This window comes from Anoplophora glabripennis, unplaced genomic scaffold (assembly GCF_000390285.2).
Source record: "Anoplophora glabripennis isolate ALB-LARVAE unplaced genomic scaffold, Agla_2.0 scaffold5, whole genome shotgun sequence".
In the NCBI taxonomy this organism is placed as follows: domain Eukaryota; kingdom Metazoa; phylum Arthropoda; class Insecta; order Coleoptera; family Cerambycidae; genus Anoplophora; species Anoplophora glabripennis.
This window is the reverse complement of record NW_019416525.1, coordinates 2,206,477-2,218,479: the sequence shown is the minus strand read 5'-3', so window position 1 is coordinate 2,218,479 and position 12,003 is coordinate 2,206,477. Positions and strand designations below refer to the sequence as shown.

At 28.4% G+C, this 12,003-nt stretch overlaps 5 protein-coding genes across 5 annotated transcripts; 2 read left to right on the top strand and 3 right to left on the bottom strand.

Moving 5' to 3' along the window:
• Positions 1-3,502: 3,502 nt before the first annotated feature.
• Positions 3,503-4,507, bottom strand: LOC108906772 (RING finger protein 11). The gene is made up of 2 exons (XM_018710130.1): positions 4,155-4,507; positions 3,503-4,091 (listed from the first exon to the last, which is right to left on the bottom strand). Exons 1-2 carry the CDS (start codon positions 4,275-4,277, stop codon positions 3,753-3,755), a joined length of 462 nt encoding a protein of 153 aa, XP_018565646.1. The 5' UTR covers positions 4,278-4,507; the 3' UTR covers positions 3,503-3,752.
• Positions 4,508-5,291: 784 nt separating this feature from the next.
• LOC108906773 (translocon-associated protein subunit gamma) lies at positions 5,292-6,097 on the top strand. Its single transcript, XM_018710132.2, has one exon. It carries the CDS (start codon positions 5,441-5,443, stop codon positions 5,990-5,992), a length of 552 nt encoding a protein of 183 aa, XP_018565648.1. The 5' UTR covers positions 5,292-5,440; the 3' UTR covers positions 5,993-6,097.
• A 250-nt stretch (positions 6,098-6,347) lies between these two features.
• Positions 6,348-7,635, bottom strand: LOC108906783 (G patch domain-containing protein 11). The gene is made up of 3 exons (XM_018710143.2): positions 7,491-7,635; positions 6,983-7,439; positions 6,348-6,744 (listed from the first exon to the last, which is right to left on the bottom strand). The coding sequence occupies exons 1-3, from the start codon at positions 7,538-7,540 to the stop codon at positions 6,463-6,465; spliced, it is 789 nt and encodes a 262-aa protein (XP_018565659.1). The 5' UTR covers positions 7,541-7,635; the 3' UTR covers positions 6,348-6,462.
• Positions 7,636-7,980: 345 nt separating this feature from the next.
• On the top strand, positions 7,981-10,131 carry LOC108906766 (golgin-84). The gene is made up of 9 exons (XM_018710121.2): positions 7,981-8,166; positions 8,219-8,436; positions 8,489-8,579; positions 8,629-8,940; positions 9,023-9,227; positions 9,280-9,513; positions 9,571-9,643; positions 9,756-9,916; positions 9,981-10,131. The coding sequence occupies exons 1-9, from the start codon at positions 8,057-8,059 to the stop codon at positions 10,038-10,040; spliced, it is 1,464 nt and encodes a 487-aa protein (XP_018565637.1). The 5' UTR covers positions 7,981-8,056; the 3' UTR covers positions 10,041-10,131.
• A 109-nt stretch (positions 10,132-10,240) lies between these two features.
• LOC108906767 (COMM domain-containing protein 5-like) lies at positions 10,241-11,020 on the bottom strand. The gene is made up of 3 exons (XM_018710123.1): positions 10,841-11,020; positions 10,469-10,787; positions 10,241-10,407 (listed from the first exon to the last, which is right to left on the bottom strand). Exons 1-3 carry the CDS (start codon positions 10,920-10,922, stop codon positions 10,242-10,244), a joined length of 567 nt encoding a protein of 188 aa, XP_018565639.1. The 5' UTR covers positions 10,923-11,020; the 3' UTR covers position 10,241.
• Positions 11,021-12,003: the final 983 nt, after the last annotated feature.

The window sequence follows — 12,003 nt, the reverse complement described above, 5'->3', positions numbered from 1 at the left end:
TGTTATGTATGTTGCTCTTTATATCATATTATATATCATTTAGAAAAATTATTGTCGTTTTGTTCGTTACCCGTAACGAAATGAAAACATTACGAAACCTTTAAAGCTAAATTATTTCATTGCACTTGCACTGGAAGTCACATAAATTGGGACAAATCATTACCAACCTCAACAGTATCCCCACGTCACGTTTCTCATTTTGCCCGTATAGATTTTAACTGTGTTTATTATTTTTATCAACGTAAGTTAACGTAATCAAATCACTTTAATAGTATTGTTATTTTTAAAGTGTAGTTGTTTTGAAAACAATTAATCATTGACCTGCCTCAAACTTGTATTAATTAATATTTATTTTAGATTATCGTCTTATAAACAATAACAATATTAATAATCCCTTAAAATATACGGAATGCAATATGACGCCTGTTGTTAAAAGGGGATGTCTCCAAAATACTTTGCAAAATTTTCAAACGAGCTTCACAAAACACTTCCCAAAAATTTAAATCTATCACTGGCTTTCCCACATCTGTAATTCTGTATATGACCATTTCCATTCTTTAATGATGGTAATTATACAACCGCAAAGGCAGCTCAATTCAATATACATAACGGTCATTTTTCATATTACATACCCTTATTTTTTTTAGTATATGCAACCATGCAGAACAGCTATTATCCATACATAATTATTTATGATTATTATTTTCCATATCGGTCAAACCAATCAATAAACTTGAATTCTTACTAGGTACTACATAAACTGTTAGCATTATGTTAATGGCATAGATTTTTTAATATTTATTCACTGGTAAAATATGTTTCAATTTTTTTTTTTAATATTTCTTTTCAATAACTACATTACATACATATATAATAGTTTTATCTATCAAATATTATAATAAATATTTTTTCTACTTGAATTAAAACATTTTTTATTATTATTAGAATCTGCGTAGTGTATGCATAATACGCAATTTCCATATATCTAATAGCTTGTAAATTAAATGAGCTGTAATAATAATCAAAATATTTAAATTTTGCTACAAAACTGTATTACTACGTAATAATATTAACATACTTTAATGGTTTGTATGCAGTAGAAAAGAATCCTGATAAACTTCTCCAGCGATGTTCATGCAATCTGTAACAATTTATATATTTTTCAATTTCATTTAATTGCTAGTTCCTCATGACCACCACAGAGTGATGAAATATCTAATTTATACCAAAAACATATATATAATTTTGAATAATATTTAACAAAACTTCAATGTTTACAGGAACAACAATCGATAACGTTTTGTATGTAGTAATTAAATAAATAATAAATATTAGTAAATGTAAAGTTACGTCATAAAAGCATCTGTTTTTATAATAAATAGTTATAGGTACTATTAGAAATTTTGTGTCTATATACATTTCTTGCTATAATTAATACATAGTTTTATCAATAGATTATTATGTCAAGGTTATGCCTTTACTATTATTGACATATTCTTGAAACTTCACGCAAGCACGCAGTATAGTGTGCTACAATTACACACACACACATACATTTTATTTCATAAATTAAGTAATTAAAAAGCTGCAATACGGGGTGTGAATAATTTAATCACTAAAATGTAACCGTTATATAGAACGTAACTTATAGATTTTATTCTTTAATTCTATAAAATTTCCTATTGCATGTATTTATCTACCAAGGAGTGTTAAAGAACTTAACACAGGGAATTAAAAACATATGTACATACTGAAGTAACTTTTATTAAAGTATATAAAATTTCTATATTACTATATTAATATATCTAACAAAAAAATGAAAACAAACCATATAAGGAGTTTAACACAATTTTCATTTGTAAAATAAGTGATTTGAAGAGATAAAATAAATCTACATATGCCAGCAAATGTTATCAAACCAACACATCAATGCCTATAATGCATGTATGTATATATATAAAATATGTTGCACATTAGAAAGCTAATATATATATATATATTTATATCACTGATTTAAAATTCAATACATAAACCTAGAAACTGGACGTATCCAATAAATTTTTAAGTAATGAAATCCACGGGGGACGATCACCGAATGATGTTCTCTAATTTTGAACACTTTTTTATTTTCTATAACCTATTATAAAAATCCATAGTCCAATCACATTTTAATCTACGATTTTAATTTATAACTGGAAATTTTACACAAAGCACACATAAATCGATACAATCTATAAAAAAAATATATGTACAGCAGCATAAGACATTAATACAGCTGATAAACACTGAAATGTTTTCCTCAGTATTTGTGATCAATCCCCAATAACAACCTGATATATCGGGAAGGAATGTGATGGATAAGTTTTGATTTTTTTTTAATTAATTATAGCTATTATAAGACTATCACCAGTTGAAACTATAAAAGAAACTGACTATTAAGATTGATATTAACGTAAAACGTACTACTTCTTATCTATTTACATTACAGCCCTTACGAATAGCTTAGAAATAACTATAAGGGTAGTCAAAAAATGTAGAAATTATCTACAGGTAAGCGAAATATAAAGTCACTGTTTTCCTAAAATGTTTCCAGATATGAAGAAAAAAATTACTCCTACATTTGGTAGGTATTATATTTTAATTCTTAAGACTTACTAATAATACAAAACCATTAAATCGAAGTTAACTTTGTTCTGAATTATCGCAACAAAACTCTACCAAAAAAATGTATTTATGGTGCGATCTTCTAGTACAGCGGTCGGCAACTGGCGGACCGCGGTCCAGGTCCGGACCGCAGAAGGTAAAATACTGGACCGCCAAAAATTTTTTTAAAATATAAATTACTCAAATAAATTATTTAAAAAATATTTTTTTACCTTTGAGCGTCACCCTTATAATTTTTTTCTAGTATTTTACAATTGTGTGTCTGATTTGAGTTCATAATGGTTAGAAACCAGATTAAATTTGAGTGCAAATTAAAATATAAATTTTTTTTTCTGGACCTCGTTAAAAATTTTCAGAAGTGTTCGGACCCCACCTAAAATTACTTGTCGGCCCTTGTTCTAGTACATATTTGAAAGAAATAAACCAAAACAATTTGAATTTTAGAAGCTATTTTTCTGAAATCATAGACAAATACATGCTCTATTCGTACAATTTAGAAAATGTCAGTATTTAGCCATATATAATATCCTATTTTGTTGCATGTCTGTTATAGTGATAAGAGTTAAAACAATTAAATAGTTGCTAATATCATTAATTTCAATTTATTGATATTTTTTGTCACAAAAGTAAGTTTATTTCCACCAATGCGTACAAAAATTTAATGAAAAAATGTATATTTTTTCTCTCTTTACAAGTAAATCAAAAAGTTTAAAGAAAGTTATTGCTAATCAAAATATAATACAAACCAATAATTATAATTTATAATTTATTTTTCTTATATAATAATGAATTACAATAATAATTACTTCTCCAGTACTTAAGTCATTTAAAATTGAAATTATTATTAATAATTTTATTGTCAAAAATATATATAACTTGTAAAAACTAAAAATAGAAGTTAGCCAAAAATGTTGGTCAATCAATACTTTCCGATATAAAAGCTTAAAATAGAAATACAGTTAAAGGCATCTTATAGTTATTCCTTCGCTAACTGTATGTCACAGCCTCCCTTTCATACATCATTCACGCCCAAAAAAACAAACAGTTCAGATCACAGTGTTTACTATCAGATGCAAAGGCACTGGCCGTCAATTGGTCTCATAACTGGTGAGCAAGGCGGCATCAACAGGCTCCAAACAGCTAGGACAAGTAAGACTTCTCATTAGCCAGTCGTCAATGCAAATCATATGATAAGTATGCATGCAGGGCAGATAACGCAGAGCATCACCTACTAAAAATTCACCCATGCAAATTACACATTCTCTAGCCTTCTTGCATCCATCATATGTTCCTGTTGGTAGGTGTTGTATTAAGCCAATCCGTTTAGCTATTTTTACCTGCTCCTCTTCTGTAAGTTGTGTAACGGAACGTGTGACACTAGGTGATGGATGATAAACGGGAGAAGCAGCTTGCACGGGAAGAGTTTCCTATTTTGATAGTAAGATAATTGTTATTTACAATGCTAGTAAACAGCTGATTTATATGCTCACCTGATAAGCTGGGGGCCCTAACTGATCAGATGATGATTCCCTTACACTGTCACTGCCCCTTAACAATGAAATATCATCTGTAGTTGACCTTTTCAAGCAATTACCCATTTTTGCGCTTGTCATGCATTTAAATCGTAATTGTTATAACCACTAGTATCATATCTATTCAAACTTCTATGAGACCACTGCTTACACATGTGTAAAGTATTGTATTTCTAATTATTGCAAGATTTATCGTTGTGAATCAACATCAAAATAGAAAATCATAAAATGGTAAAAATGTTGACACATAAATGTTAACAATGGAGTTCACAAATAATTACCATTCTTTCTTTTTTCTAATTTTGGACACTGTCAATTGTCAATTCTGAATTTAATGATATCAGAGACATCTACTGGCCAATGGATCAATTTGCTAAAAATCTGATTATTTTCCCTGGAAAATTTAAATAGACCAATGAAATTAAGATAAAAAATCTATAGGTTTATAAATTCATTATACATTTGTAATTTCCGTCTTTTCAGAAATATATCATTAAGAGAAAGATTCACCACTGAACTTCCGAAGAATATTAATTTCCATGTAATTTCCTACGCCTTGACAGAAACAAAATTACTTATTAATAATTTCAACTTAGTATCTTTTAGAACATTTAACACAGTATATATTATATTTAATTCAAATATTATTTGCTTAGAAGGAAAACCTATTGATCAGTACAACTCGATTGTGCTTTGTTCGTAGATATAAGTTAGAGCAGTGTAGAGTAAATAGTAAATCAAATTTGCCCATTCCCAAAGCCAATTTTTCTTCAGAACAATATACAAATGCATTTTTGTATTTTTTATTACACTTTGTTTAAACAATTTGTTGTACTCGTGTTACACTGGAAGATAAATTGCATTATGAATTTGGCCAAAGCACATTTACATAAGTTATAAATAAATTTAATTACAAGTAATATTGAAGTTTTTGGTAAAACAATTCTTAAAATTTAATAAAAAACGATAAATAGTCATTAAGTTATAACTGTAGAGAAAAAGAAACTTATAATATAAATAAATTAAAGGTGGCAGTATGGTAGGCATTTGCCGTGGAAAGTATTAAAACGTGGAACACAACATAAACACGTGGCGTGCGTCATTCGTGGCAGAAATACTGGGGACTAATCATCTTGTTCTTTCCTACGTGTTTCGTATACAACGCGTTGTATCTTAAAGCAGTCAGGTTAACAGTTAATGTCGTGTTAGTGTAAAGTCAAAAGTGATTATTTATAACTAATAATATGTCGAAGACACAAAATAAAGGTTTCACAAAAGAAGAAGAACTTCTGTTACAAGATTTCAGCAGAAATGTATCCACGAAATCATCGGCACTATTCTATGGCAATGCTCTAATAGTATCTGCTGTACCAATATGGTTATTTTGGAGAATCCATATGATAGATGTATACTCTTCATTAATTTTATTTGCTGTTGTAACTGCTGTATCCACTTATCTACTCGCTATGGCCTACAGAAATACCAAATTTACTTTAAAACATAAAATTGCCGTTAAGAGAGAAGAAGCCGTCACAAGAGACTTGACAAAGAAGCTTGCAGATGACAAGAAGATGAGCAAAAAAGAGAAAGATGAAAGAATTCTATGGAAAAAGAATGAAGTCGCAGATTTTGAAGCAACAACTTTCTCCATTTTCTACAATAATGCTTTATTTTTGGCAATCGTAATACTTGCGAGCTTTTATTTGCTGCGATCATTCACTCCTGCTGTCAACTACACTTTGTCCATTGGTACAACTGCTGGACTTTTAGCCTTATTATCTACAGGTTCACAATAATTTATATTGTTAAATTCCATTTCATCTTTTTAGTAATTTTTTTTTATTTATATTGTTCAAATGAAAATTAATTTACATTGTACAAATAAATCGTGTTTTGATAAAGGTTTTTTTTTTAACCAGAATGCCCCTAATAAATTATGAAACATTCAAAACTAAAATAGTTAACTTGTGCTGAATTAAATGTTCTACACATTACGATGTACCTATGAAGTTTAAAAGAAAATGGCAAATACCTTTATGTATATGTAGTATATACTGTTACTTAATAAATATAAAAAATAAAAGGGTGAAATTGGAAATATGAACACAAATAAAAAACATCTTATTGCAATATTTATTGCTGTAACAATATTAAATAATTTCAAACAACTTAACTAATTCATTAAATGTAATGATCTATACATAAATAAAACAACATTTAAACAAAATTAGGATTGAGTTAAGTTTAGGTACTTTTCAAAGATATTTTACTCCATCTCATCATCATGGTCCAATCGGTAAGGTCCAGGACAATTTTCTTTTAAATCCTCGATATCTATACCCGTAATAACACAATAAAGACAATATAAATGTTTACTCCTAAGGTAATCTATTATTGCAAAGAGATTTTCTTCCGTAATATACATTTCAAATTCCTCATCTTCATCGCTGCTGTCAGTATCATCTGCAGTTTCACTCCTCTCCATTTTTCTCCTCTTCTTTATAGTATCTTTCGTCCAAAAGAAATCCTCTACAGGATCTCTTATTTTCTAAAATATCAAACAGAACTACTTCGTAAAATTTTTAACATATAAAACTAGTCAGTAAAAAAATGTTGACCTTGAAATTAATAATATACAAATATAATTACAAGAGGAAAGCTGTGAAGGGTGTTGTATTGCTGTTTTAAATACATCAGTTATATACAATGCTCAAAATGTACTGACAATATAATTGGTTTATTAGAGTATATTTGTAGTTAAAAATGATTTTGTGTCCTATACTTACACTTCTGTAATCTAATTCTTCACACACTTTTTGAGCCTTAAAAAAGTCCCTCCTTATTTGAAGTAAATTCTTCCTTTCTTTATTAGCTAATCTGTACTGTGTTTCATAATGCTTCAAATTTTTTATTTTTTGTTGCTGTTTTTGAGAGATTACTTCCCTTAAGTGAGACTCTCTGCCAATGCCAGAAGTACCTTGTTTATAAACAATATCAATGGGTTCCTTTATACCAGTTTTATTTTTACCAAGACTTTCACCGGGTTTAAAACCCATCTTTTCAAGCAATTTAAATCCTTTATTTTCAGATGATATTAATGTATTTAAACCCTTGTCTCGATTTTCTCTTTCAAGTTCACCTATTGTCTTCTGACGTTTATTCGTGGTTTCTTGTTTTTTCTTAAACATATCCAATTTGCGTTTCTCCCTGTTAAATAATAAACTTGGACGCACATCTTCCTGACTAAAAGGTAAATAAAAAATATTTCTTCCTGTTTTTTTTTTTAATCCTTACCAATCAACCAGGACCTTATAAGACATATAATCATCTTCCGAATCAGACATAACGATATATTTTTGTAAATTACACGTAAAACCACATATATTTTCAATATTCTCTTGTTTATAGATAATGAAAGGAACTGTCAAAAGCACACCAAACAAAACTCTCCTATAAAAATAAAAATTCTACCAACTGTGTGCGACATGTACGTGAATGACCAAAAGTGAGATAGTTCACTACTTGATTTCCTTTAGAAAATATTATGTTTATATAATAATCAAAACATTTAACATATACACATTTATTCATATGCAACCTTGTTAATATGAATAATATGTATTGAAATAATTTATACAAACAACAAATTTAAGTAAAACGTACAGTATACTTATTTAAACAACTTCAAAAATAGTTAGTGCAATTTGTTACTCCAAGAGTTGAACGAACGACCCTGATTTATTGAAATTCGTAAAAGAACGCACCTATTTCCTACTATTTTGACGTTGACAACAATATAACCTATAAAAGTAATTGTTTTAATATATTTGTTTAAATGTAAAAGCTATTTTCTTTAAATTATGGCCTGGCTTCAGAATTTAGCAGGCCGTGCTGAGGATTTGTTAAATAAAATTGATAAAAATGCTGCTACTGTGTTAAACGAGTCGAATTCTAAATTAACCGATGTTGAGTATGTATTTCAGTTTCATTATTTCAACAACAATTAATAAAATATCTTTTAGAAGCCAACAACAAAGCACAAATAGAGATATTGTACAGGAAAGTGATTTTGAAGCAAACCTCGGAAATAATTCGTACAGCACCTCTTTAACTAGAAGTTCCAGTTTCCAGAATTCCCCTATCAAGGACACCAATGTAGTACAGGCAATAGCAAGTGTGGATCAAAATGATATCGGTATAACATTTGACGTCACTTCGGAAAAACTCAAATCTTCATCTGGTAAAAGACTCTTATTTAGTATTTTTCTTTCTTAATCAAATTCATCTTTCAGGAAGTATTAATGACGAAAGTGTAATGGATAAATCGTTTAAAAGTTCGGTGAAAAGTGACCAGTTATCCAGTGCGAGTTCCTTAAATAATAGGTAAACTCTTACTACATATTTGTAAACTAAATTCTTATGAGAAATATAGTTTTATTTTAGCAGAAGAATCAAAAGTATTACATGAAAAAATTGCTAAATTAGAATTTGAAAATCAAGATCTTAATAAACAGCTTCTTAATATACAGCATTTGTATTCTGAACTCAAAAATGAGAATTCTAATCTACAGTTTCAAATAGAAAGATGTAATGAACAGGTTGCTCAAGCTCAAATAGAAAAGGATCAGTATATAGCAAGAGCGCAACGTATTTTACAAGAAAAAGAAAAACTGATTTCTTTGAAGCAAGAAAATGTATCTAATGAAGAAACAAATATTTTTGAAACTTATAATGAAGAGCTAAAGTAAGTACTAAAATGATATCGACTTCTATTAGTTTTACGTAATTTTTTTGTATATTACTTAATAAAACAACGGTTATTGTAGAAAAGAACTGGAATTTCATCAAGCAAAAAGTGATGAGTTAACTCAAAAAAATAATCAGTTACTTAAAGATATGCAGTCGCTGCAGATGCAACATCGGATTATTCAGAATGGTTTACATCAGTCACTTCAGAATTTGGAACAAAATGTTTTAAATGAGAAAAAATTTAGGATAACTGCTGAAGAAGAATGCTCACAAAAAACTAAGGTAAAATATTTATTATTCTAATAATTTAGTAATACATATGATCAATATTTAGGAATTATATTTAAAAAATCAAGAACTGTTACAACTGAAAGAGTTAGTAAATGTTAAAGACAGTGAAATAAGTCAATTAAAAGAAGTTGTTAAACAAAAAGCTAATGCAACTGTTAATGAAGATATTGAATCAAGAATAAAGTCATTAACACAAACCCTTATGCTAAAACAAAATAAACTGGAAACTGTTACTACTGAACGAAATGCCTTGAGGTTACAAATCGAAAAACTCGAAGTAAGTATATATTTCTCTGAAGTTTGTCTTTAACTAAATCAGTTTTATTAATTCTAGAGCGAATATAAAAAGAATGTGGCACAATTACATAGAGCGCAAGTAAAAATTGTTAATATTCAAGAACCAGATGGTAAGTCTGTCTTAACAATATTTTTAATTTATATACCATACAATTTTCTTGGTCTTCATACCAGTATTGTTGTGGTAAAAAAGCAAAAAATAAGTTACTGTTTGTATTTTAGAGACAATTTCCCTGCCTCGATTTTTTCGAGTTTCCCCTTTTGATGCTGGAGTTACAAGGAGAGTAAAACATGCATATTCTACTTTAGATGCTATTAGCATTAGAACGGGAATTTTTTTGAGGCGTTACCCGGTTGCTAGGGTATTCGTCTTTTGTTATATGGTAAGATAACGTATATTCAGTATGTAGCAAGAATACATTAATTGTACCTACTTAATTATTTTAGGTGCTGTTGCATATATGGGTGCTAATAATCCTTTTTTTATATGCTCCAACCAATCGTTAAATAAATAACTGCATATAATTTTGTTGTTAAGAAGTGTATGTATATAATTTTATTTTAATACATAAATTTATTTGGAATTTTTGTGTTATATGCTTTTCTCCCTTATTTACAATGCTAAGAAGAAGTAAGGTTTCAGTTACATGTATATCAGTATTATCTAACTTTTATTTAACAAAATCATTATCTCCACATAAGATATATTTATTTAAAAAAATTAGATTTTATTAAAGTTAACTCCTTTAATATAAGAGCAATATTAAATCTTAACTTATGAAACGACTTGGCGTCTACTTCTATAGTACATTTTTCACCATTTTTTAAAACTAAACACAGTATAACACTTGTTGGAACTTTTTTCAGGAGGGCACTAAAAAATAAAATTTAATCGTAAACCAATCCTAGTAGTAAAAGTACAACTGTTAACCTACCTACTTAAGCTAATATCAATTTTCCACTTAAGAGATGATAGTTTACCAAAATCTACGTCAAAATTGTTTGTTAAATTTTTAACAATTTCTTCTCGATGTCCTATGAAAGGTAACTGTTGTACAAAATCAGGTGTGAAGCCTATTTCTAGTAATTTAGCATTAAATTCATTATCACTTGTTTCTAGAAAGCAGCGAATTAAACCTATATATATTCCAAGAACTTCATAAATCCGATCCTTAGGTATATTACTATCGTTTGATAAATTCTCTATGATTTTGGATCGATCCTGTGCTGTGGGTTGATTTGCTACTAAAGCCACTAAAAATAAATTAATGAAGTCTTATCTATACTTAACAATTACAAATATATACTTTTTAATATTTTGCTTTGAAATTCAGTTGGAAATTCACACGCTGTATTTAATACACTTTTTGGAATCTCGTGAAAACTCATTTAGAAATATCTAAATTCATCTAATATTGCTTACAGAGCATAAAAGATATTTATCTCTTCCACAAAATATAAACAAAAAAAAAAGGTATGGTATTGGTTAATTCACAAATGTGTCTATAGTACATAGAAATAGAATGAAATGTCCCTAATATTGTCACTAAACCGCGAAATAGCGCCACGTAACGTTTTGGAAGCTTACTACTACTTAGCTCCTAATGAGTAGGCAACACTTTATACTTTGTGAACTGACTACAGCGCCATCTATCGTATGGAAACGACTTCTCACTTATATCCTCTATATTATATTATTTTAAAAGTAAACAAATAGGAATAGTCAAGTGTCAATACTTTTGAGAACATATTATTTAGTTAAACAGAAAATGTAGCGAAAAACTAATATTCAGTACTTTTCTAATTCACTTCTGCTTTGATAACGAAACTAGAGGTTTCAGAAACGTCATAGTGTTATTGTGATGTGTATTTGTTTTTCCAGTGCGTAACCAGACTTATACATGTAGATGTATGTCTCTGGCATCTCACTATTAGGCAAAAGTTTTCAGTATTGACACTTGACTGTCCCTATCGGTACAAGGGTTTATTTTTCCAGTTTTTTTTTCTTCAAACTATGGCAAAATATCCAAATTATAACATTTATAATGCCACAAATAAATACAGACAATTTCTTATTTATTATTTTATTATATTATAGTATTTTTCAAATTTTGACATTTGCCAAGATATACTTAGTAAATGGTTTCGATAAGGAAATAAAACATTTTTTAATAATTTTAAGTTTATTTTGTATCTACAAGAAATCCTAATTGATTTATACAGAATGTTGTTATGCATGTACTATTAAAACAATTTCTTGTTATGTATTTAATTGTAAGTAAAAACGACAACAATTTAATTCATTTGCTTCATAAACTTGATAAGTTGGCAAGTAAGCTGTAAAAATATAAAAATTATGCATGAACTGTTATAATAATCTCACTTTCCGGAGAGTATACCTAACCGAATATTTGTACAATATTGGGTTAAATTCAATAGTTCATATAGTTTGGAACTTTCAAACCATAGA

Excerpts from the sequence above, each read along its gene's own strand:
- LOC108906766 (XM_018710121.2), top strand. The coding sequence starts at position 8,057 with ATGGCCTGGCTTCAGAATTTAGCAGGCCGTGCTGAGGATTTGTTAAAT. Across the intron at positions 8,437-8,488 it reads AAAACTCAAATCTTCATCTG|GAAGTATTAATGACGAAAGT; the intron begins GTAAAAGACTCT and ends TTCATCTTTCAG. Across the intron at positions 8,941-9,022 it reads ACTTATAATGAAGAGCTAAA|AAAAGAACTGGAATTTCATC; the intron begins GTAAGTACTAAA and ends CGGTTATTGTAG.
- LOC108906772 (XM_018710130.1), bottom strand. The coding sequence starts at position 4,277 with ATGACAAGCGCAAAAATGGGTAATTGCTTGAAAAGGTCAACTACAGAT. Across the intron at positions 4,092-4,154 it reads TAGGGCCCCCAGCTTATCAG|GAAACTCTTCCCGTGCAAGC; the intron begins GTGAGCATATAA and ends CTATCAAAATAG.
- LOC108906783 (XM_018710143.2), bottom strand. The coding sequence starts at position 7,540 with ATGTCTGATTCGGAAGATGATTATATGTCTTATAAGGTCCTGGTTGAT. Across the intron at positions 7,440-7,490 it reads TATAAGGTCCTGGTTGATTG|TCAGGAAGATGTGCGTCCAA; the intron begins GTAAGGATTAAA and ends TTTACCTTTTAG. Across the intron at positions 6,745-6,982 it reads AAGAATTAGATTACAGAAGT|AAAATAAGAGATCCTGTAGA; the intron begins GTAAGTATAGGA and ends TTGATATTTTAG.
- LOC108906773 (XM_018710132.2), top strand. The coding sequence starts at position 5,441 with ATGTCGAAGACACAAAATAAAGGTTTCACAAAAGAAGAAGAACTTCTG.
- LOC108906767 (XM_018710123.1), bottom strand. The coding sequence starts at position 10,922 with ATGAGTTTTCACGAGATTCCAAAAAGTGTATTAAATACAGCGTGTGAA. Across the intron at positions 10,788-10,840 it reads TCAAAGCAAAATATTAAAAA|TGGCTTTAGTAGCAAATCAA; the intron begins GTATATATTTGT and ends ATTTATTTTTAG. Across the intron at positions 10,408-10,468 it reads ATTGATATTAGCTTAAGTAG|TGCCCTCCTGAAAAAAGTTC; the intron begins GTAGGTTAACAG and ends TTTATTTTTTAG.